The sequence below is a fragment of the Choloepus didactylus genome, chromosome 4 (genome assembly GCF_015220235.1).
Source record: "Choloepus didactylus isolate mChoDid1 chromosome 4, mChoDid1.pri, whole genome shotgun sequence".
NCBI classification, from domain to species: domain Eukaryota; kingdom Metazoa; phylum Chordata; class Mammalia; order Pilosa; family Megalonychidae; genus Choloepus; species Choloepus didactylus.
Window position 1 is genome coordinate 186,998,181 of NC_051310.1, and position 26,548 is coordinate 187,024,728.

Genomic DNA, 26,548 nt, shown 5'->3' on the forward strand with positions numbered 1-26,548 from the left:
ATTTTCTTGAGTACCCAACAGCTTCTTCCCTTTAACCTAAAAACAGACTCACTCCTCCCTTGTTCTTGGGGTTCCTCTTCAGTTGTCATCCCAGCTTCCATCTTCACCTTACTAACAACTTCCTAGTATTGCCGAACTCTATAGCACTTTTCAATTATTGATATTCTGTGAATTCTCTGCAGTAGTATCTCTGTTTTCAGTTCTCATCTCTTAGTTTTGTGTTACAATTACTCCTGGTTCACCTTCAAATTCTCTGGTCACTTCCTTGTTGGCTCCTTTTCTTCTATCTCCACCTCAAATATTAGCTTCCTCCCCACTCTTGAAATTTCCTGGGCAGAGTTAACCCATACTTATTCCCCAGTGTTTCTTAAATCTTCATGTCTAGCCCAGATCTCTCTCCAAATATTTAACCATTTAATGGATAGCTCCACTAGAAGATCCATAAGCCCTTCATGCTCAACATATCCAAAACAAAACTAAATTCACCATTTCTATCCCATCTCGCCTTCAAACCTGCTGCCTTCTCCATATCTCCCCCCAATCATTAATTCTTCACTATCCTTTCTCTTGGTGTCCATTTAACTATCAAATCCATTCTACCTCATAAATAGCTCCAACTCCCTCCCTTCTCTGGCCCCACCAGCACTTTCTATAGATCAGACCTTCACTTCTTGACTGACCATTGCAATAGTCTCCTTACCAACTTTCCTGTGCTTAGTCACATATCCCTCCCATCTCTCAATACTGTTACCATAGGAATTTTCAAACTTGCAATCTGATCTCATTCCCCTGCTCCAAATTTCAATGACTTCTGATCTCCTAAAAGAAAATGTAAACTTCTTCACATGGATACAAAGAATCTAGACGAAAAGACTTCTCATTTCTTGTACAACCTCATCTCTTGCAACTCCTCACCTCATAAATGTTTCAGGAATACTCAAGAAGTTACAGTTTCTAGAACACACCATGCTCTTCTATATGTCTTTTTACTAACACCCTTGCCTTCTATGTTTCCAGCAAATTCTTGGCTTAACGCTTCCTCTTCTGTAAAGGCTTTCCTAATCTTTGCTACCTTAACCACGTGAACTGAAGGTCTTCTTCTCCAGTATTCTCATGAACTTTGTATATGCTCCCCTTAAAGCAATTTTCTTTCTCCATTATAGTTGCTTGAAAACCTACCTCCTATATCATAGCAATTTAAAGGGAAAGCAATCAGCTGGATTAACCCAATCAGCTGAAGACTTCTAAGCAAGACAGAGGACCCTCATTTCTTCTTCAGCTAGCCAGTGAAGCATTTCCTGAGGAGTTCGTTGAACACTTTCTTTGGAATTGCCAGTTCGCTGCCTGAGGAGTTCATCAAACACTTTCACTGGAGTTGCCAGTTTGCTGCCTGCCGTATGGAATTTGGACCCATGCATCCCCACAGTTGCATGAGACACTTTTATAAAATCTTATATTTAGATACCTCTTGTTGATTCTGTTTCCCTAGAAAATCCTAATACAACTTGGTACTGGGAGTGGTTTTTGAGAAACAGAATCTTAAAATGGGCTTTTACAATTGGTTTTCTACTCTGATTAGATTCAAAGGCACTAAAGACTCCATTTCCAATAATCAAGATGACACTGGCAACCCATGGTGTAAGTTGGCAATGGAGATACACAAAATACCAGTTTGATTTTCCTAATCATACTCTTCTACGAAGCAAGGCTCTGGGTGATGGTGTTTCTGACACCTTAACAGAGTTTTGCAGAGTTAAGAGGTATAATGATGTTGGCTGGTTGCTCTTAGATAAAGTTATAAGAGAAAGGGACAAGCTACAGGCTTCAAATTTGAAACTTAAGTGCTGTATGACAAATGTAAAGATTGCTATGTGTGCCCTGAAAGAAAATCATATTTCCTGTGGCCACAGACTTGAGATTTCTGAAAACCAGACCCAGAGTCTCACTGTGCACGTAGCAGATTTACAACATAAACTAAAATCTCAACCTCTCAGGGTGTCTGCTGTTAAAGTAAAGGCATTGATTGGAAAAGAATGGGATCCTGAAAGTCGGGATGGGGACATATGGATTGATAATAATGGCAGTGAAGACACTGGAACCCTGGATTCTGCTGAGTCTTTGTTAGATATACCTGTAGTGGTCTGTGCTGAGGAGACAGCCACCCCACCTCCAGACTGCATGAGGAGACAGCTACCCAACCTCCAACCTCCTTTGAGAAAACAGCTTCCCGACCTCCAGTCTGCCCTGAGGAGCATGCCATCCAACCACCACCTAAAGAGATTAACCCTTCAGTGCCTGCTAAACCTGTAATCAGCTCCCCTCAAGAAGCAGCCCTGACTCTTCTGTCTGGAGAGATTAATCTTGTTTCATGAGATGAAACTTCCATGGAATGTCCTGAGGTATATGGCTTAAGGGATACTTCTAATTCTTTTCATGACCCACCCCCACCACTAGTCTTTGCTTCAAGACCTATAACTAGACTAAAGTCCCAACAGGCCCTGTAGGCTGAGGTACAAAGTGTAACCCATGAGGAAGTACACTACACTCCAAAAGAAATGTATGAGTTTTCTAACTTATAGAGACAAAAATCAGGGGAATATGCATGGGAATAGAAATTAAGGGTGTGTGATAATGGAATGAATATCAAGTTGGATTAAGCTGAATTTATTGATATGGGCACATGAAGCAGAGATTCTGCATCAATGTTGTAGCTCAAGGGGTTACAAAGGGTATTAATAGTTTCCGTGGTTTGCTGAAACATGGATCTAAAGGTGGCCGACATTACCTGAAGTTGAAATGCCAGAACTGCCCTCATATAATGCAGAGGAGGGGATTCAAAAGCTTAGAGAGATTGGAATGTTAGAGTGGATTTATCATGGAAGACCTGCTCTCACACCCTTGGAATGTCCAGAGGACACACCTTTTACTAGGACTGTGAGGAATAAATTTGTGAGACTAGCTCCATCATCCCTGAAGAGCTCTGTAGTTGCCGTTCTCTGTAGGTCAGATATTACTGCGGGAACTGCTGTCATTGAGCTGGAATCCATAAACACAATGGGGATAATTGGATACTGAGTCAGCAAAAGCCACATGGCAGAAGTTAATCATCAAAGACAAGGTGGGCATGGTTACCATAATGGAAAACAGGCTCAAGGCAGCAAAATAATCTGACTCACAGAGACTTATGGCATTGGCTAGTAGATTACAGAGTACCTAGCAGTAAAATAGATGGGCAGTCTACTAAATTCTTATTTGAGCTGTATAAGCAGAAGAATTCTAAATCAAGTGAGCAAAAGTCAACCTTGAATTAAAAAAACAGAGAGTCACGGCCCTTTAATCAATTCCCAGACTTGAGACAGTTTACAGATCCAGAGCCCCTACGAGGGGAAGTCTGGGTACCCTTGGGGAAGGAACTTATTACACTGCCAAAAATTTATACTCTTAATCTTCCTCCCAGCCTTCCCCAGGGGGACCTATGGCCTTTTACCAGGTTAACTGTGCATTGGGGAAAAGGAAATGATCAGATATTTTGGGGATTAGACACTGGTTAAGAAGGGTCATTAATTCCAGGAAACTCAGAGTTGGGGCTTATGGAGGTCAGGTGATCAATAAAGTTTTAGCTTAGGTCCATGTCACAGTGGGGCCAGTGGGTCCCCAGACCCATTCTGTGGTTAGTTCTCCAGTTCCAGAATGCCTAATTGGAATAGACATACTCAGCAACTGGCAGAATCCTCATACTGGTTCCCTGATTTGTGGAGTAAGGGCTATTATGGTGGGAAAGGCCAAGTGGAAGCTGCTAGAATTGCCCCTGCCCAGAAAAATAGCAAACCAGAAGCATTACTGGATTCCTGGAGGGACTGCAGAGATTAATGCCATTCTTAAGAACTTGAAGGATGCAGGGGTGGTGGTTCCCACCACATAGGCATTCAACTCTCCTATTTGGCCTGTGCAAAGAACAGATGGGTCTTGGAGGATGACAGTGGATTATCATAAGCTTAACCAGGTGATGACTGCAATTGCAGCTGCTGTTCCAGATGTGGGATCATTGTTTGAGCAAATCAACACATTCCCTGGTACCTGGTATGCAGCTATTGATCTGGCAAGTGCTTTTCTCTCAATTGCTGTTAGTAAGGACCACCAGAAACAGTTTGCACTCAGCTAGCATGGCCAGCAGTATACATTCACTGTGCTACCTCAGGAATATATCAATTCTCCAGCCCTATGTCATAACATTGTCCACAGGGATCTTGATCATTTCTCCCTCCCACAAGACATCACACTGTTCCATTATATTGATGATATCACGTTGACGGGACCTAGGGAGCAAGAAATCTACTCTAGATTTGTTGGTAAGGTATTTGTGTGTCAGAGGACAGGAGATAAATCCAATAAAAATACAGGGGCCTTCCACCTCAGTAAAATTTCTAGGTGTCCAGTGGTGTAGGGCATGTCAAGATATCCCTTCCACAGTGAAGGATAAGCTGTTGCATCCGGCCCCTCCTACAACCAAAAAAGAGGCATAATGCTTAGTTGACCTCTTTGGATTTTGGAGACAACATATTCTTCATTTGGGTGTGCTACTCTGGCCCATTTACCAAGTGACCAGAAAAGCTTCTAGTTTTGAATGAGGACTGGAAGAAGATGAGGCTCTGCAACAGGCCCAGGCTGCTGTGCAAGCTGCTCTGCCACTTGTACTATATGATCCAGCTGACCCAATAGTGCTGGAAGTGTCAGTGGCAAATAGAGATACTGTTTGGAGCCACTGGCAGGCTCCTACAGGAGAATCACAACACAGGCTGTTTGGATTTTGAAGCAAAGCCTTACTATCCTTTGCAGATAACTACTCTCCATTTAAGAAACAGCTTTTGACCTGCTATCGGGCCTTAGTAGAGACAGAACGCTTAACCATGGGCCACCAAGTTACCATGAAACCTGGGTTACCTATCATGAGCTTGGTGTTGTCCGACCTGCCAAGCCATAAAGTTGGGCATGCACAGCAGCACTCTGTCATAAAATGGAAATGGTATATATGAGATAGAGCTTGAGCAGGTCCTGAAGGCACAAGTAAATTACATGAGGAAGTGGTCCAAATGCCCATGGCCCCCTCTCTTGCCACAGTACCTTCTCTTTCCCAGCCCACAGCTATGGCATCTTGGGGAATTCCTTACAATCAGTTGAATGAAGAAGAGAAAACTCGGGCCTGGTTTACAGATGGTTCTGCACAATATGCATGCACCATCTGAAAGTGGACAGCTGCAGCACTGCAGCCCCTTTCTGGGATGTCCCTGAAGGACAGTGGTGAGAGGAAATCCTCCCAGTGGGTGGAACTTTGAGTAGTGCATCTGGTTGTTCACTTTGCTTGGAAGGAGAACTGGCCAGAGGTGTGTCTGTATACTGATTCAGGGTCTGTTGCTAATGGTTTGGCTGGATGATCAGGGACTTGGAAGGAAAATAATTGGAAAATTGGTGACAAAGAAATCTGGGGAACAGGTATGTGGATAGACCTTTCTGAGTGGAAAAAAACATTAAGATATTTGTGTCTCATGTGAATTCTCACCAGAGGGTGACTTCAGCAGAAGATTTTAATCAAGTGGATAAGATGACCTGTTCACTGGATACCAATCAGCCTCTTTCCCTTGCCACTCCTGTCCTTGCCCAATGGGCTCATGAACAAAGCGGTCATGGTGGTAGGGATGGAGGTTATGCATGGGCTCAGCAACACCGATTTCCACTCACCAAGGCCAACCAGGTCACAGCCACGGCTGATTGCCCAATCTGCCAGCAGCAGAGACCCACACTCAGTCCCCGATATGGCACCATTCTCTGAGGTGATCAGCCTGCTACCTGGTGGCAGGTTGATTACATTGGACCACTTCTATCATGGAAGGGGCAGTGATTTGTTCCTACTGGAATAGACACACACTCCAGATATGGGTTTGCCTTCCCTGCATGAAATGCTTCTGCCAAAACTACCATCTGTGGATTTACAGAATGCCTTACCCACTGGCATGGTATTCCACACAGCACTGCTTCTGACCAAGGAACCCACTTCATTGCAAATTAACTGAGGGAATGGGCACATGCTCATAGAAGTCTCTGGTCTTACCATGTTTCCCATCATCAAGAGGCAGCTGGTTTGACAGAATGGTGGAATGGCCTATTGAACATTTAATTACGGTGCCAACTAGGTGGCATATACCTTGCAGGGCTGGGGCAGTGTTCTCCAGGAGGCTGTGTATGCTCTAAATCAGTATCCACTCTGTGATGCTGTTTCTCCCATAGCCAGGATTCACAGGTCCAGGAATCAAGGGGTGGATACAGGAGTGGCACCACTCACTATCACTTCTAGTGATCCACTTGGAAAATTTTTGCTTCCTGTCCTTGCAAGCTTAAGCTCTGCTGGCCTACAAGTCTTTGTTCCAAAAGAAGGCGTGCTTCCACCAGGAAATATAATAATTCCAGTGAACTGAAAGTTAAGACTGCCACCTGGCCACTTTGGGCTTCATATGCCTCTGAATCAACAGGCAAGGAAGGGAATTACTGTACTGGCTGGGGTGACTGATCCTATCAACAGGAAATAGCACTGCAACTACACAATGGAGGTAAAGAAGAGTTTTCCTGGAATACAGGAGATCCCCTAGGGTGTCTCTTAGTACTATCAAGCCCTGTGATTAAAGTCAATGGAAAACTGCAACAACCCAATCCAGGTAGGACTACCAATGGGCAAGAAACTTCAGGAATGAAGGTTTGGGTCACCCCACCAGGCAGCTGAAGTGATTTCTGGGGGTAAAAGGAACATGGAATTGGTATTGGAAGAAGGTAGTGATAAATATGAACTACAGCCACATGACCAGTTACAGAAACGAGGACAACGATGGCATGAATATTTCCTCCTTGTTTTGTTATGAGTATGTTTGTATCTGTCTTTAAAGCAAATATCTTTGTTTTCTTTTCTATCTTGTCTCCTTATCATATAACATTAGCTGTATTGTTCATTTTTCAGTATTTAACTTAAAGAAAATCAATTTTAAGAGTTAACGTCACCCAAGAACTTGCACCCTATTCTGGAGAGATTTGGTGCAGTTCCGGGTGTATGTAGGACAGCAGAGTATTGTTAGATGAAATATATACCCGTTCTTGTTCTCTACTTAGAGATAAAGTATGGTTTAAGGCAATGTATATAACTGCCAAGTTGACAAGGGGTGGACTGTGATGGTTAGGTTCATGTGTCAACTTGGCCAGGTAATAGTACCCAGGTGTCTGGTCAAGCAAGCACTGGCCTAACCGTTACTGCAAGGACATTTGTGGCTGGTTAATAAACCAGAAGGCTGGTTATTAAATCATCAGTCAATTGGCTGCAGCTGTGACTGATTACATCCATGAAGGGCATATCTTCCACAATGAGAGAATGCAATCAGCTGTATTTAATCCAATCAGTTGAAGACTTTTAAGCAAGACAGATAGAAGACCTTCACTTCTTCTTTGGCTAGCCAGTGAAGCATTTCCTGAGGAGTTCATCAAACATGTTCATTGGAATTGCCAGTTCGCTGCCTGAGGAGTTCATCAAACACCTTCATTGGAGTTGCCAGTTTGCTGCCTGCCCTATGGAATTTGGACTCATGTATCCCCACAGTTGCATGAGACACTTTTAGAAAATCTTATATTTAGATAACTCTTGTTGATTCTGTTTCCCTAAAGAACCCTAACTAATACAAGGGTTGAGGCACAGGCATCAATATGCTTTGAAGCTCCTCATGGGATTCTACTGTCCAGACAAGTTTGGGGACCAATGCACTATGAGAAGGAACACTTAAGAAAAACCTCAAGAAGGTCCATCTGGGAGAACCTAAGATGGTGGCTAGGTGAGACAGGGCAAAAAAATACCGCTGTGAAAAATATTAGATAAAAACCAGAAAGTGACCCAGAACGCTAGTTTCAGTGATGCACCAGCTGGACAAGGTCTGCTAAAACCACAGGGACCGTGCACTTGGTGAAACTGGGAGTCTGCATTCTGAAATGAGTGAATAAGCCGGCTGAAAGTCCTGCAGCCACGCTGCAGTGTGGGGAAACCAGGGGTTGGCGTTTGGAGACAGACTAGTTCTTTTTAAAAAAAAAAACAAAACACCCAGGAGTGGCTGCAGTTATGACGGTGAGAACTGCGCAGTGAAGCACGGCAGGAGCGGGCTGTGCCAACCTCTCGGTGTCTGGCATGGAGGATAGACTGCTGCTGATTCCCTCAGGGCCAGGGGGGCAGAGGGGAGCCAAAACAAGAAACCACACTGCTTATAGCTGGCTCCCCGGTGGGCTGGAGACACTCCTGACCGGGGCCATACCCACAGCTCAGAGCCGTGCCAGGAAACCCAATGTGACGGGGAGTGTATTCCACGCCACTGCGCACATGCCACAATACTGGCCATGGACAGTGGCCTTGGGTGCATACACAGCTAGTTGACCTGGAGCTGGGAAGGTGGAGCCGTGCGAAAATGGGGGGGGGTCGAGATGCCCCATTCAGCCATTTTTGCATCAGGCTGGGAGCGCCCCTGCACGGCCCAGTGGCCCGGGGCTTCCCTTGAGGGACAGCGCACACTTGTGACGTAGCACAGCCTTCCCTCAGAAGAGGTCCTGAAAGATCACTGCTGAGAAGGGGTGCCTGCTCAGAAAACCCAGGGATGCTACGTCAATGCCGGGGACTTGTGGGTCAGCAGCAGAGAAAATCTGGGGCAAAACTGAAATGAAGGCTTAGACTCTTACAACAGCCTTGAATCTCTGGGAACACCTGGGAGGTTTGATTATTAAAGCTGCCCTGCCTCCTTAACCACCCAGACACATGCCTCACATTCAGGGCGGACAGCAACAACAATACACCCAAACTGAGTTCACCAATTGAACCCCACAAGAATCATTTCCCCACACACCACAAAGACAAAGTTGAGGAGAACTGACTTGAGTGTAATAGGTGACTTGCAGACGCCATCTGCTGGTTAGTTAGAGAAAGTGTACGCCACCAGTTGTAAATCTGAAAAATTAGATTGGTATTTTTTTACAACTTGAAAGAACTCTTTCAAGCAAAGCAAATGCCAAGATGCCAAAAACAACAGAAAATCTTAAAGCATATGATAAAACCAGATGATATGGAGAACTCAATCCCAAACACCCAAATCAAAACACCAGAAGAGACACAGTACTTGGCACAATTAATCAAAGACTACAATCAAAGAATAAGAGCATGACACAGGATATAAAGGACATGAAGAAGAACATGGCATAGGATATAAAGGACACAAAGAAGACCCTAAAAGAGCATAAAGAAGACATTGCAAGAGTAAATAAAAAAATAGAAGATCTTATGGAAATAAAAGAAACTGTTGACCAAATTAAACAGACTCTGGATACTCATAATACAAGATTAGAGGAAGTTGAACAACGACTCAGTGTCCTAAAGGACCACAGAACAGAAAATGAAAGAACAAAAGAAAGAATGGAGAAAAAAATCGAAAAAATCAAAATGGATCTCAGGGATATGACAGATAAAATAAAACATCCAAATTTAAGACTCATTGGTGTCCCAGAAGGGGAAGAGAAGGGTAAAGGTCTAGAAAGTGTATTCAAAGAAATTGTTGGGGAAAACTTCCCCAACCTTCTACACAATATAAATACACAAAGCATAAATGTCCAGCGAACTCCAAATAGAATAAATCCAAATAAACCCACTCCGAGACATATTATGATCAGACTGTCAAATACTGAAGGGAAGGAGCAAGTTCTGAAAGCAGCAAGAGAAAAGCAATTCACCACATACAAAGGAGACAACATAAGATTAAGTAGTGACTACTCAGCAGACACCATGGAGGTGAGAAAGCAGTGGCATGACATATTTAAAATTCTGAGAGAGAAAAATTTCCAACCAAGAATACTTTATCCAGCAAAACTCTCCTTCAAATTTGAGGGAGAGCTTAAATTTTTCACAGACAAACAAATGCTGAGAGAGTTTGCCAATAAAAGACCTGCCCTACTTCAGATACTAAAGGGAGCCCTACCGACAGAGAAACAAAGAAAGGAGAGAGAGAGATAGAGAATTTTAACAGACATATACAGAACCTTACATCCCAAATCACCAGGACACCCATCTTTCTCTAGTGATCACAGATCTTTCTCTACAACAGACCATATGCTGGGACATAAAACAAGCCTCTATAAATTAAAAAAAAAAAAAAAACAATTGAATATATTCAAAGCACATTCTCTGATCACAATGGAATACAAACAGAAGTCAGTAATTTTTTATTTGTAACTCCACTATTTACTTCCTACATGATATAAAATACACAGACTCTAATGACAAATCAGTGGTTATGGACTCAATGTAAAATATGTAATTTTTGACAAGAACCATGTAAGGGTGGGGGAAGGGAGGAGTATAGGAACATAGTTTATGGGTCCTACTGAAGCTAAATTGGTAATAAAGAAAAACAAGATTGTTATGGATTTAAGAGGTTAATTTTAAGCCCCACAGTAAACACAAAGAAATTATCAGAGAATATTACCATAGAGATGAAAAGTAGAGTATGGGTTACGAGAAGTGGGGGAAGGGGCAATGGGGAATTAAGAAATGAGTGTAGGGTTGCTGTTTGAGGCGAAGGGAAATTTCTAGTAATGGATGGTGCAAAGGTGATAGCATTACAACATTCTAAATGTGATTAATCCCACTAATGGAATGCTAGGGAGGGGGTGGAATGGAAGACTTAGGCTGTATATATGTTTCCAAAATTGGGAAAAAAAAAAAAGTCTAAATGGATGACAATTGAATGCCAAGGATGATCCTGGATGGGATCTGAGGATGGAGGATAGGAGGCTCAAAGGGACACAGTTGAGACATAAGGGAAAAAAAAAAGGAAATATAGAATGTAAGCTTTCTATCAGTGTTGAATTTCTTGAACTTCTTAGCTGCGCTTAATGGGATTGCATAAAACTTGTTCATGGGAATTGTATAAGTGAATTATAGTGTTTGTTCAAGGATGTATGCAGCTTGCTCTCATATGTTCAGAAGACAGAGCAATAGATGACAGATGATAGATAGGGAGGGAGGGATGGAGGGAGGGAAAGAGAAATGGCAGTGTGACAGCACGTTAAAGTTGGCGGATCGGGGTATCAGGGGAGGGGGGTCAGGGTATGCTGGAGTTCTGATTATGGGGTTTGTATTGTTTTTGCAACTGTTCATATAACTTTGAATTTATTTCAAAATAAAATTTAAAAAAAGAAGGTCCAGTTTGAGCACCTCCAGTGGTTTTCAAGTGGTGCAAAAATGTAGAACATCTGGAAGTTACAGTATAGTCCTTGAAATACAGCATGTCATACCTCCTCCCCCAACTTGTCCTCATCAATGTTATTCTCACTGCATGGAATACTCCTACTTGTTCACTGCCAACTTCTACTTGGTTCAAATAGTTCCTCCCAATTATCACAGGCAGAAAATAGAGGGTTCTTCCACAATCCTCCCATTAAGCACTGTATAAAATATATTTCTTTTAGAGCAAGAATATTTGAGCTAAGACACTATAAGTTACACCACCAAGAAATTCTACCACATTCAATGCATATATATGTATGTCTATTATTAGATTCATTCTGATTTCAGAAAATTTAAAATGTGAAAAAAGCAAGGCTTAGAATCAAGGAAACACAGTATGTTCAGTATTATTATATGAACCAAATGCAATTTTATTAATAAAAATGTGACTTTTTTAATTTTAAAAAAATCATACTGATGTATGGTTCGCCATTATAAATATTATATTCTTAGGAAGATGTAAATATTTTCTGGAATTCAAGTAATAAACTACATGGAAAATATTATAATTCTTCCCCCAAAAATAAAGGAAGAAATTATTACACATTAATTGCATAGATATGTAGACATATGAATTTGCTTACCTGAGTAGTGAATAAGGCTGTGTTTTAAAGATCAATAGATCATTACAGTGACCCTAATGAACATAAAAAAAGATAGAATATGAAAGACTTATTCAGGATTTTTGATAAAATGACAATACATTAATAATTGAATGTTTTTTATTTTATAAATTTAAAAGAAATTATGTAAAGCAGCAAATAAATCTCTTAACTATTCATACACACACAAACATACAAGAAACACACATAAGTGCTTTGGCTAAACTTTGGGTACTTGGTGACCAAATGTTTAGTCAACTGTAGACCAAATAACTACAAATTTAAAAATCAGAAATATGTTTTTTTCTTAGAACAATGAGTTCAAAAAGATGGCAGTAGTGGCTTTCAAACTTTTTTGTTTTTTAAGCAGCATTTTTTCTTTCACATATCTCTAATTTTTAAATCTCTCCTTTATCCTGCCTTCCTTTTCCAGGTGCTCCCTGTATTCCCTCGGAACTTTTAATTTGAAAATCACAGATTTTTTTTTCATGCCTTTGCTTGGCAGCTGACAAGTCTCTTAAAACATTAATTATATGCACTTTGATTTCCAATAAATTGAAATTTAAAAAATATGTAACTTAGAAATACAGGAAATGTAATCTATAATGTGATCCTCACAGTTCTTCCCAATATCTGGTCTGAAAGATTTTTTGAATAATGATTCCCTTATCTAAAAGTTCATGCTGTAGTAGAGTCAGCAGAAAATTTCCCTAATCCTTTCAAACAGTTCTTCAGAATTTCATAATTTCTTACTTTAATAATAAACTTTGTATCCTGAACAAAAATTTATAGTCTCAAGAAAGAGAAGCCAACCCAAAAAATTTGCAGTTAATTAAATGCAAACTTGCTGTTTTAAGCTTTTCTTGATACACTGAATACACAGTCAAATACAGTCCTAAAACTTCTGATATACATAACTGATAATGTTTCCATTGGAGGCCCCAAAACTACAAAATAGACCAAATTCTTTAGAGAGAAGCCACCTTATTTCAGGGTTTGCCACACTGGAGATAAGTGTGCCTGAAGAGATGAATGGGAGATGGTGTCTCTTGGTCAGACTATAGTTCATTATCTCCCAGCCCTATCATCTTAGAGTCTTTCCTGCTCTTCCAAGTGTCCTATGAAAACCAGTGCAAATAAACCTGAACACTTGTCCCCTTGTATACAGGGTATGCGGGTTGTTACCTTGCTCTGAATTTCCCAAGCTGCTAGGAGTAAAAGAACACTACTCTCCAAATGCTACTCATTCATCCCTTTAAATTTATTTTTATTGGATTTTAAAGTTAGAATGCTTTAAACTCAAGTGTAAAATAACTAGGTGATATAGTGGCAAAAGAGGTTTAAAATCAAAAGAAAATATACTTTTAAAATGTCAACAAAATAGTTTCCTTTAGAGGGGAGAAGCTAGTGGGTGAGATTCAGAAGGAATACACAGGTAGCTTCAACAGTATTGGTGGTGTTCTAGTTCTTAAATTGGGCAGCAAGTTTCATGGGTATTTGTTTAATTATTATGCTTAGTAATTTATATAAAATATTTTTATGTATCAAGTATTGTGTATAAATATTTTAATTCAATAAAATTATAAACACCCATACTATGGATAGGTTTAAAGAGAAAAGGAAAAGAAGAAAAGAGGAGTGAATTCTTTAAAAGCTCTTAATAATTTGGCTAATGGAATTAATAGACTTATTTTGATTTGTAAATCCAAAATATGCTAAAATGCTTCATAAAAGTCACATTTTCTGAATGTTAATCTTCATGCTCATCCATACTTTACAATTTAGAATCACAACAGTCTTGTTGAATAGTCATTTAGTTTAAATAACACAATTACTCGAATGAAATATTTAGATATAATATATTCTTACTGTATCCAAAGAAAGTAAATCATCTTTGCTCCCACCAAATACCATTATTTCATTTTCTTTTCCCAAACAGGCTGTGTGCCATAACCTATGATTGACAATTATAAACAGAGTGAAATACTTCAAAGAAAAAATGTACATTACATTTAAATCAATTCTAAATAGTACACTCTAAAATTTAATCTATTTCAAAGAGGCATTATTCAACTTGAACCTTTGGCATATCCTTAAACAGTTAGATTTTAAAAATTCCTCTAGGGTTCACTGAATTATATTGCTTCAGTTAAGATGATACCCAAAAGCTCTTTCTATTACAACCCCTCTCAACCTTCTTCTAATCTCATAGATATTATTACTGCAATATTTCTGTTTAAAAAGGAACTAATAAGCTTACTGCTGAAACAGGCCCCTTTCCTAATTTTATACTACTATCTGCAACGTGACAGATCTCATGATTTTTTATTCTTTTCTTTCCTACTCTCTGTTCCCCATCACCTGACAAATCCAATATGGCACTCCTTTTACATTTTTATGGTCACACTACTCACGACCCTGGGTACAGAATACCATCATAAATTCCTACTTTTTCTATCTCTAATTTCTCCCAGCTACTTACAGCCAACACATAATATTTTTCAAATATTGTTTTTGACCATGAAATTTCCCGATCAGAAAGCATCTGTGCTACCATGAACCTCCTTTCCTAATATAATATTCATGATCAACAGCTATTCTTTTTTCTCACAAATCTTAATTCTTGCCTCTTCACAAATGAACATTCAACTTTAGTCAAGTTTACTTGCTTCCCCTAAGAGGAAAGCTTGTATCTATCTGTAGGTTTCTGCTCACCCTGTTTCTTAAGTTTAGAATGATAATTCTTTCAGGTCCTTAAAAAGAAGCTCAACCCCCTGCGCCCCACCCCAGGAAGTGTTCCAATACCCAGTCAAACTGGCTTTGATAGAGCATCTCTGCTCAGCACCCCTTTACCATTTATGTATTCAATTTACACTCTCCTAATTTACATTTGAAGATAAACTACTCCCTATAATACTTTAATTGTTTGATGTGTGTGTCTTCTAGCTCCCTTGAGGTCAGAAATTGCCAAAGTGGTAAGCTGGAACAAGCTTACTAGCTAGCTGAAGCCGATATATTTTATCTCTTCCCAACTCTATGTTCAGTGATACCACATTGATAATTGGCAATTTGAAATTGGCCGTGGTAGGAAAATTAACACCTTGGAAATAAAAAACGCTACAAATTAGGGCTTTTTTTTTTTTTTTGAAAGCAGGTTGTTAACTGTTTACCAACACACCATGGAACCACTGGAACTTAAGTAATAACATTTTATGCTTCCCTTTAAAAATGTCTAAAATGGTGTTCTGTACCCAGTAGGCCCTCAAAAGTTTTGAGTAACAAAAGCAAACATAAAATACCAACATAATTTATTTAGTGATTAAATATACAAATTCTTTCATAAAAGAGTAGAGCATCTAATGTTCTTTTAGAAATGGTCTGATAACTCATATCCACCTCCAATTTCACATTATTTACCAAGAATAGTTTTATGCTTTTAAAAATCTCAATATTTCAGGAGGCTCTTACTCTTAGAAAAAAAGTACATGCAGAATTTCTCAATATTAGAGGATAAATTAAGAGTTTTACAAAGTCATTGCTTTGACTCTGAGAGTACTTTGATAACTTTTCTTAATAGACCAAATTTCTGAAGCAACAGATGTCCAAAACAATTATACATATCACTTATTTTATCACCACATGACGTTTTTTAGTACATTAATCCTTTTTATTTAATTTTCACAAGTGCAAACAGTGAGTGGGATTATTTACCATTTATTAAACCAAATTTACTTTCTTCAAACAATCATGTACACATTCAATGGCAAACACACTTGGGACCCAGGATAGAACTGAGTCATTAGAGATTTTGTTTGGGAAATACTCTGCCCAATTCTCCAACTCATATGTTAGAATATAAATTGTTACACATGTTCAGTGAGAACCCAGATTATGTTGTAAGGTTGGGGATAGGGATTGGAAGAGGGATTGGGAAAAGGAGATAGAATGAAAAGAATGCTGTCATTTATGGGAAGGATTAGCTCAACTTCCTGGAGAGAAGGCTATGTGTAATTTGGCAATACTCAGGATTCAAGAGTATGTAAGGCTCTATATACTAATATTTTATCAGACATCTTTTACAGACACATAAAAAAAGGTCCTTGCTGACAACCATCTGTACGGGTTGTCAGATATGGCTTTAGATGGCTTTTCAACCAATAATAGATTTTAAGATGAGTTCTGGAAAAGAAAGTGCTACACTAAAACAGTGGTTCACAACCAGAGATAATTTTGCATCCAATGGGGCATTTGACAATATCTGAGCCATTTTTGGTTGTCACAAGTTGGGGGAGAGGTGTTACTAGCATCTAATGGGTAAAGGCTACAGATGCTGTTAAACATCCAACAATGCACAGGATACCCCCAACAACAAAGAATTATTTGGTCCAAAAATGTCAACAGTGCTGACATTGAGAAAATATGCTGTAGAGTTATGAGAATTGGGCAGGTTATATTTCAAATGATAACTTGGAAAAGTTTACACAAAATGCATTTAGATGTTAACTAAATTCTCACTTTCATTTAAAAAATTAGTATATATAACACATATGTTCTCCTTACACTAAACTGTATCCCACCTGTTCTCCTCCTCACCTCATACCTGAAGATAGATCTGCCTCTGTTTTATCTGTCTTAGGGAAACTCTTGCCTGGACTTCATCTTCGAAGAACACTGGAAAGCCTTTCCTGCCTCGATTTTGGTGACATCTAGCTTGCAACCTGATGTTTTTTCTATAGACTGACAGTTTATGTCCTCTCACAGCTGCTCTAAACTTATCACCTAAACATTCTAATAAAGCATATTATTTACATGACATATCAGGTGAATTAAAAGAAATCTCTTTACATAAATCTTCTAACCAGTAAATTATTGATAATAATTATGTTGCTATAATTACACATTAAGGGTTGAAATACAGAATAGGAACAATTTAAAAATAAAACATTTTTACAACCACTATCATCTATAATTAATGCATTTATACAATCAAAGAATTGGAAGAGAACTAAGAGCTTATCTAGTCCAACTCATTAATTTTACAAATGAAGAACTTGACGCTCAGCTTCTTTAAGTGACTTTCCCAGAGTCACAAAGCTACGTAGTAGGAGAACAAGGACTAGAACTCTGGGCTCTCATATCTTAGAATAAAAGTCTTTAAATTAAAAACATATATATGTATTTCAGAAAATCCAGAACTGTTAAAATAATACATTCTGACAAACTTTTACACATGAAAATGTAATAATCATATATGTAATTATCAAGACTCAATGTGTTTTTCATATTAATATACATATTAACATAGCTATTAATATAGATATATAGCCTAAATATTTTCAACCTGTTTTTTCAAGTAAGCTACTTAATGGCTATTTATTAAATAACAAAAATACATATCTTAAATCAACTTTACACTAGTATAAAGAAACTGCAATTAAAAAAATCTGAAATACATGGCCCAAAAAAGAACAAAATCTATTACTGACTATAATGATTATAATGATTTGAATTTCCTAAGCAGGTATCTTTATTATACTATTCAATCAAATTCAGAAAAGTAAGAATTACAGTACTAATATGGCTTTCTTCATAGTCTAATAATATATTGTTTCTATAATTTTTATCCTATAATATACCACAAAAGGCTAATACTTTCTTTAAAAAATACACACATTAATGAATAGATTATGTTAAAAAAATAATTTGCCATCTACCGAATCATCATGAAAGCAAATTTCCTCAATAAATTGCCTGAAATGATTCCAATTAATTACTTGAAGTGCTTGAAATAACTACAACTAAAGCCAACCCCACTCTTGTCTAATTATTGAAAATACTAACATTATACTAAACTTTAAATTATTTTAGCCTTTTAAAATTTATCAGAAAATCATGCATTTATCTAAAATAATAACATTGTCAAATATGCACATATGTGTGAAAAATGGATTGATCATTTCTAAAAATCATATAATTAAAATAATAACTAAATCTACTTTTATGTAATATCCAGCTTATTTGTAAGATATCCTTCTTGATGGTTTATGGTTTTAATGGCAAACACTATAAATTTAAATTTTAAATATAAATAAAATATTCTTTATTAAAAATTCTTAACTATTTTACTATTTGTCAACTTCTAGACCTACCTGGGTCTTGTCTTAGGTAAATGTGTAAGTTGTTTCCAACAATTTGTTATGACATTGTGAATCCAACCATCACCTGCAATATTATGACAGTTCAGAAATTAAGATTAGGTCTTTAGGATCAAAGTTTAACTTTTTCTAAATTTACCATGCTACATCTATACTACTAACTTTTGTATGTGTGCATATTTCATCATAAAAATTTTCAAATATAAACAAAAGTAGAGTGAACAAGAAAATTAACTCTCACATATCCCAGATTCAACAACTATCAAGATTTTGCCACACATTCTCCATTTTATCGCCTATGTTAATCTTGTTGTGGAATTATCCAAAAGCAAATTTTAGATCTCTTATCATTTCTCCCATACATATTTCATTATGCAGTGTTAAAAAAAAAACTGGACTTTTTTTTTTTTAACATGACCACAGTTGCCATTATCACAGTCAACAAAATTACAAATAATTCCTTTTTATCATCTAATACCCATACAAATACATGTTAAGTTGAATATATAAGGGAGGAAACTGATCAGACTAAGAGTTAGGAAATGTAATTTACCATAGGTCAATGACCAAACAGCCAATAAGAATTAAAGGCTAGACCCTCATAAAGATATGATGTTAAGCAACCCTTGATGAAATGTACTTATTCTGATTTTTGGTAAGTCTTCAAGTATCTTTTAATTAAAATATCACACAAATTGGAGAAGTATCTGTAAGAATAGCTAATTTTTTCCCCTACTAGGAACTGCTGTTTTCTCCAGTCAGAAGAACCTCTGGAGTTTGGTTGGTTGTTTGGCGGCCAGCAGACTGCCAGATGCAGTTGATGCGCAATAAATTTTCTTCAAAAATAAACAATTGTTTAAGATGTTATATTCAAAATTACATAAACGTAATTAATTGCATAAAAGGTTTCATAGTGAAAACATCTCTAGTCATAAAAAACTTCTGAGTTAAGATAATACAAAACATTCAACAGGTCAAACAAAGAAGTCGATATTCTTGGTCATTTGTCTATCTTGATGCCACAGTTTCACTGCTGGAAGAAAAACTGCAGTACAAAACTCCAGTCATTGGGATCAGCAGTGGCAACAGTTTAAACATTCTAGCTAAGCACTTTCCCTTTATAGTTTTGGAGCAAAAAAAAGAAGCAACTGGCCTTCCCACCTTATGTTTCCAGAGCTTTCTGGAAAAGGCTGCTCTTCTAAGCCCCATCTCAGCCTACAAGTATAAGTATCTGGATAAAAAAAATCAAGAGGACACAGAATCACAGAATATGAAAGCTGAAAGGGACTTTAATTCACCTAGGTTCAATCACCCTTCCTTTTCTCTATAACCAGGAAACAGAAAAACACAGAGAGCCAAGGGTACAAAAGCAAAGACATCTTCTACTTCTAATTCTTAATGTGAGCATGTATTTGGAGAGAAATGCAAACAATAAGATCAGAAAAAAAAGGAAGACACTTTACATACCAAATATAAGCAAGAAAAAAGAATGATATAACTATAGGCTAAACTTTAACTGACTTACTTAATGGAATATTTTCTGCACTTAGTCCACCAAATAGGAAAAGCTTATCATCAGCTATTGGGGTTAAAGTATGCCATGACCGATGTTTTGGGTTTTCTCCATTAACAGGAATCCTATGGCAAGGTAAAAAATAGAAAAATCAAGACACTGTGTTAGTCAAAATAAAACGTGTTTGATCATCTCAGATTATAAAGGGAAAAAATGCCCTCAGCACTTTAAAAAACGTTGATTTCATCAATCCCTTTTAAATTCAAATATGAAAAAATTCTTAAATACTTAGAAGAATTTAAACAATTTCTTTCCCCCCTGTATGACCCCAGATTACAGAATGAAAATAAAAATGTCAAACTCCCAGTTAATTCACAATGCATCTTCAGCAACATTCTTGTTGATTAGTCAACATCCTTCCTCTGGTTTTTCAACATAATTATTTTCAGGACTATAACTTTTTACTGTTCTTTCATGATTAATTTTGTGTTTTCAGCCAATTTTCCCAAAGTAATTATGTTCTTTTTTTTTAACTTTGGTCTACTTGTAGAATTTCTCACAGCATTATCTTCCCCTGAAGATGTTATCTACCCAAACTTCAAAAAAAGTGTGCAAGCCATTCCAGATCCAGTATAAACCTCTAAAGGTTTCAAAGAAGTACTATCCTGTTCTTAAAACATAAAAAAGAAATACAAACATTAGCACGTTAGAAGCATAAAAGTTTAATTCAGGAGGTGGGAAGACACATGGACCATTTGTGGAAGAGGTAATTTATTTTTTCCAAAATGGAAACACGTTTATGGTTTTGGTTGATTATGGGAGACAGTTTAGTTAGAAACACATTAACAACCACAAAAATATTTTTAAAAAGGAGATTTCTCCTATAATCCTATCCCCAAGCAATAAGAAATAATAATTTGGTATATCTTTCCAGATTTTACTGCATATATAAACATTTTATGAAAAATACATAAATGAGATCATATATTCTGTTCTGTAACTTTTTTCACACAACTGGTATGTTCTAGAATATTTCCATGGAGTATAGTTTCCTTTAACAATGGAAGCATGGCAGCCCGTTACGCAAATGTACCATGATTAAAACAGTCCCCACTGATGGACATGAGAGTTAGTCTCAATTGTTTGTTTTTATAAATAATGTTGCAATAAACATCTGTGTTTGTGTGTGCATATACATGTGCGGACACATGCACACAAACACGTTTGTCCAATTATTGTCTTAGGAGAAATTCTGAATTAAAGTAGCAGTTCCCCTTTGAATTTTAAGCATATTGCTAGACTAACTTCCAGAAAATTGCACCAATTTACACTCTCACTAAAAGTGCTCTGACATCCTAGCACACCCTGGTCATTATCATTAATTTATCTAAGTGAAAACTATTACTTTTATTTCCACTTCTTTGATAATGTGTGATGTTGGCATCTTTTTTTAAAATTTTTTTGCCTATTTGCATTTCTTCCATGAATTGCCTGTTCATATTCTTTGTCTACTTTTCTACTGAATTACTTATCTTTTTCGTAATGATTTTCAGAGTTCTTGTGGATTTTAACCCTCTCTGTCAAAAATTGTAGAATTGTAGAACTACTACTTCCAGTTTGCTTTTTGTTTGTATTTTCCAGTTTTCTTTTTAAATATTACTTGTATATTTAATTTTTAAGTGGTCTTATCAATCTGTCTTGTCACTTACGAATTTTGGAAATATATCATGTTTAGAAAAGATTTTTCTATGCCAAAATTTTAAAGATAGTCTGCTACATTTTCTTCTGGCACTTCCATGGTTTTATTTTAATAGTATCTATACTCTAGAATAATATATAACCTTTGCTTCCTTCTCAATACATGAATAGCTGAATTGATAACTCAACATGTTTATTCTATTGTCAAATATACACTATGAGCCACAAATAAAATCTTTTACCTGCTCCATTATCTCATTCAACCTCTCCTTCATTTTTTCTACTGACCAGTCCTTAAAGAATATTTAGAACTTTTTCATAATCAGTGAATACCAGTACTTTTATCTAATCAATTTTCAACTACTACTAGAACTCTTATGTTTCATAGTTTGGTTTAAAAACAGGCTCTGTACTTAAATCTGTATATTCTCTGCTAAGACATATAATCTGGGAGAAAAAAAATTACCATTTCAATTTCAGAGAGTTAAATTTGGATCATGGCCTAAAACACACATACACAGAGAAACGCCTATAGCTTAAAATATACTTAGATTTCAAACTTACCTTCCAGACCAAGTCCAGGTATCTAAGTTTAGATAGTGCAAATCATTCATCCTAGTTTGCTAAAATAGAAGGGTGTTAAATAGGTCAGTGTTTTACATCTTTCATGAGCTAAAATTTTGGTTTAAAAATAAGTTCAGATTTAAAATGGACTATCTACCTAACATCAGAGGTTTATATATTGAGAAACAAAATTAAGCATTAATAAAATTAACATAAAGCCACTAAATTCACGTGTGAAAGGGAAAAGGAAGAAAGGATTTTTAACCTAACAGGTCTTAGATGATAAGAAATTAAGCTTTTCTGATAATGCACAGAAGTGAAGGCTTAGCCTCCTTAAAATATAATTTATAATAATCTGTGGTTGCTCCTGTCTGTCTGTTTGGGGAGGAGATAAATAAAAGTTACCATTGAATGCTACTTCTATCTCTAGCTTTTTGAATGTTCAATTGGTCCACAATATCAGATGATACATTTTTATAAGTACCAGATATAAAAATACCTTTTCCACTGAAAAAAATACTAACCAAAACACGTCCGCCAAAGATATAGCCCTTATTTCCAAGAACTGCACATGTATGCGCGGCTCGTGGCTGTGGTGGAACTCCACCCTGCAAGCAGATCAGAACAAAATAGAATGAAAAGACTTGAAACATCTATAATAAAGTCATATTCCTATAATCAGTAGGAGAAATACTTGACTGCTAAGTTACTTTTATCTATGTAATTCAATTAAAAACCCTAAGGCAAAAATTTCAGTGTAACTAGTACTAATTATGGTCAAATACAACTCTTCAAGAATGAAATTTATTCTCCCCCATCTTTGCTTTTTAAGTGTTTTGTTTAAATGCTGGCACATTTTGGCAAAGTAAGACTTCATGCAAATTTTAGCTTGAAAGATTTAAAAATTCAAATTAAAAAAAGTCTCTCTCTCTCTGTTTCCCTGTCACATCCACACATCCACACCCACACACATGGTTAACATTATGAGTGAGCAAGGTACTGTGTGATGATCTCAGAGAAGATAAAAACATTAAATCTGTGCCCCAAAACTTGGTGCTTCGAATTCCACCATAATAATTTTAGTCTTGACTTAAGCCAGACAGTGGCTTGCTGAATTCTTACTAAAGAGTTAGTTAAACTCTTACTAAAACCCTTAACCTTACTGATAACACTTCTCTGTACTAGTTCTTTGAAAAAATCTAGCAGATCTTTGATTCAGAGAAGTTTTTAATTGGTGGGAAAAGAAAGGTATAATCGATAGATGAATGGATAGGATTTGAAGGAATACTCTTCTGCATAATTTCCATATGTTCTGAGTGAGTGCTGATGTGTATGTATTTCATTCTAATTTCTGAAAAAAAAAAAACAATGTTTTCTGCTCTTTGACTACGCGAAAGTGGGCATAGGAAATTTAAGCTCTACATCTACTACCATAATTTCCTCAACATTTCAGGATAACTGTGCTGAGGTCTTCATGGTAAGAAATAATCATGATATTACCTATGGAACACTTAAATAAATTAGAATCGTTTCAATAAAACAATTTTTGTTACTACCCCATCCCTAATCTAAAAGTTTGGAAAAATTCTGCCTACCATACATACCACACTTATTATGAAACAAATATCTAATTTTTCCTTTTTTTACTTATCAAATACAAAGCTTCTGAATAAACTGAGTTAATATAATTCCAAACAAAAACAAAGAAATTACATTTTCATTAGCCCGTGTGCCTAACTGTACAAATAATGCACAATGTTTATTAGGCTTTTTGAAATACTGAAAATAATCAAAGAGCCCTATTATTACTGTTGCTCCTATCTGGGCAAGAACCCCATGTAGGAAAACAGTCAACCCTATGATTTTACAGAGGAAACACTGAATGTCTTATCTAAAACATACAGCTCTTTTAAGGTACAATTAGAAGGCAAACCCAGTTTTCTCAACTTCAACACCTGTCTACCACACTGCCTTGCCTTTGGATGCAGATATTTGGGAATAATGAAGTAACTGAAGGGCATCTCTGAAAAATAAAGAGAATGGATTCCAGCTGCAATCACGTCAGAAAAACTTTCACATAAGCAACACAGAATTTATTTAAAGGTATCATTAGGGAAATTACAGTGAAAATATTGTTAAATACTAACTAAAATAGTGTCATGTGCCTGTAAAGCTGTTAGAACCAAAGAAGGGAAGAAATGTATTAAAGTAAGGAGAGAGAAAATGAGGCAGGGAAAGACCTAAAGTCCAAAGAACTGATTAGAAACTACTTCAGCTCCTTTATTCTCAGGGGCACATTCTAAAAATATGCCTTCAAAAGCCCTAGATCCTTGTTCATTCTCTAAAGATGTAGAGGGTTAAAGGGACTGAAAGACCAGGACTAGTTTCAGAAGATGCAGTCTTAATATTTCTCTTCACCTGCTAGCTGACACGAAATTATTTTACCAGAAGTAAAATCCTTTTATTTTATTAATAAAAGACACAAATCTTAAAGTTCAAATGCTGGTTGAAGAAGATTCAATGACTGATATAATATAGATGAATGAAATTTGATAAATTCTAAAATTAGAAATGGGGTGAAGAAAGAGAAGAGCACTGGAAACCTGAAATTCACTGCCTGGAAAAAGAGGAAGCTGAGAAGGGTCAACCTTTATAATACTTACTATTTTGCACAGAGCCTCCCATCACTGCCCTCACAGAAGACGGACTGCAAAAAATGTTAGTCATTTATGCATTATTAATATACAGTGTATTCTGCCTGCTCAGCATTCCATTCTGTGCAGTTTTGGTGAGCTTATGAATCACAATACTCTGCCTCTCTAAGGATGGGCTTGTGACTCTGGCCTGCCAGTTGGCCTGTGGCAACAGGGATTGATGTAAGGAGTGGGCATATGCCCAACAAGAGCCAGAGTTCTTTTCTAGGACAATATATAGACATTGAGAGAATGCAGCATCAATAGAAAGAACTGTTCGTGTAGCCAGGGCTTAATAAATCAGCTGATCTGCAGTAGAACAGAAGGAAGCCAGGCACCTGCAGGCAAAGAGAGATGGAAACTATTGGGATGGTAGTGAGTAACTTGCTCTAGTTTCTGAGGCCCTGGTCCCTGCAGTGCTTCCTTCCACTATGTGAGTCACTCCGATATGTTTTCCAGCTGTCAAATTTCATCTTTGCTTAAAATAATTAGAATTTCTGTTTGGTCACTAGAAAAATCCTGACAATATATTTCTGTCATGCTTATAACTGCATGTAGCTCTGATTTCAAGGGTTTGTAAAGCATGAGATTTTTTAAATCATGGACTTTTGTTATAAAAGAACTTTTGAAAAAAAGGTTTCATTAAATCAGAGTATGACACTTGTGGATAAAAAATGATGATGGCACCTTTTGAAAAGATCTGTTCTAGAAAACCTTAGCTTATCTGAAAAAAAAGATGTGATTTTTAAAAAAACAGCATTGATAGCAGTATTCAAGAGAGCTACTATGTATGTGACTCAAACCAATTACTAAAATTCGCATGCTAGTAAAAAAAAATAATTTTTTAAAATATCAAATAATATAAAGCTAACTTTCTATAATACTCACTTTAATTTCTGGTTGAAACCAAGTCCATGTCTTTGTGTCAAATACATGGACGTCATTATGCCATCCCCAGAATATCTGCTCTTCCTAAAACAGAAATTATTTAAATATTTAAAAGCTCTTATAATTGTACACTATTATTATATTTTAGTTACATATTTACTGGTGAAATAATAAACACCTTTACACTTAACAGAATTAAGTGTTACCATAATCATAAAGCTGATGCATGTACCAGTACTTCATAAAGTGTGGTCTTCAGATCAGTAGTAAATCAGCTGGTGACTTTTCTTCTCAAAGTAATCATTTGGAATGAGTAAGAATTTTGTGCATTGACCATCTCCCAATTTCTTCAAGGATTGTCCTCTTCAAATTGCAGAGGACGTAATATTTCACTGTGAAACCTGTTTGCCTTAAGAACATGCCTAGAACTCCTAATCTTTGCTATAATAAGCTTTAGGGGGCCATAGTACTTTTCTCCAAAAAGTTCTACTCACTTCTCCTTCATCAATCAATTTCTCTTTATAGTCCAAACTTCTGCTCCCTCATTTTTTTTATCTTTTAAGAAATAAAACTGTCAGCAAGGCAGAGATTTAGCAGTTATACTGTACTTAGCATCTTCTAGTTTACTGAAATCCCTTATCAGTACTCTAACTTATCTGTGTGCCAATTTTGTTTTATGTCAGAAATACATCACTTATTTTTGTCAAGACTTGTCAAACAAGTCAAGTAAACTAAGCAATTTAGTTTAGAAACTAAACCAAAAAAAAATCTACTTTCACTCCAGAAACTTCAGGGCATGTTCATTTACTTAATTCACCATACTAAGGAGAAGAAAAAGTGAGTGATTTTACCAATGAGTTAAAAATAGTTTAGATACAATTAAGATAAGTTACATTCCCTGAAAACCATCAGTAATTGTGCCAGTTTGAATGTATTATGTCCCCCCAAACGCCATTATCTTTGATGTAATCTTGTGTGGGCAGATGTATCAGTTTTGATTAGATTGTGATTCTTTGAGTGTTTCCATGCAGATGCGACCCACCCAACTGTGGATGATGACTATGATTAGATATTTCCATGGAGGCATG

The 26,548-nt window shown here is 36.8% G+C and overlaps 1 protein-coding gene across 8 annotated transcripts in view; it reads right to left on the bottom strand.

The window, feature by feature from the left end:
• Nucleotides 1-26,548, bottom strand: part of KLHDC1 (kelch domain containing 1) — a 124,648-nt gene that overhangs the window by 39,777 nt on the left and 58,323 nt on the right. For 6 of the 8 annotated variants that reach the window (XM_037834941.1, XM_037834945.1, XM_037834944.1 and 3 more), the window contains 7 exons: nt 25,461-25,544; nt 22,404-22,499; nt 21,880-21,938; nt 19,630-19,742; nt 18,099-18,171; nt 13,819-13,903; nt 11,932-11,984 (listed from right to left, as the gene is read on the bottom strand). In XM_037834941.1, the coding sequence (XP_037690869.1) occupies nt 11,932-11,984; nt 13,819-13,903; nt 18,099-18,171; nt 19,630-19,742; nt 21,880-21,938; nt 22,404-22,499; nt 25,461-25,544 (563 nt within the window). Of the gene's footprint in view, nt 1-11,140; nt 11,506-11,931; nt 11,985-13,818; nt 13,904-18,098; nt 18,172-19,629; nt 19,743-21,879; nt 21,939-22,403; nt 22,500-25,460; nt 25,545-26,548 lie in introns of those variants that run through there. The other 2 variants (XM_037834949.1, XM_037834943.1) reach the window with 2 other exon arrangements.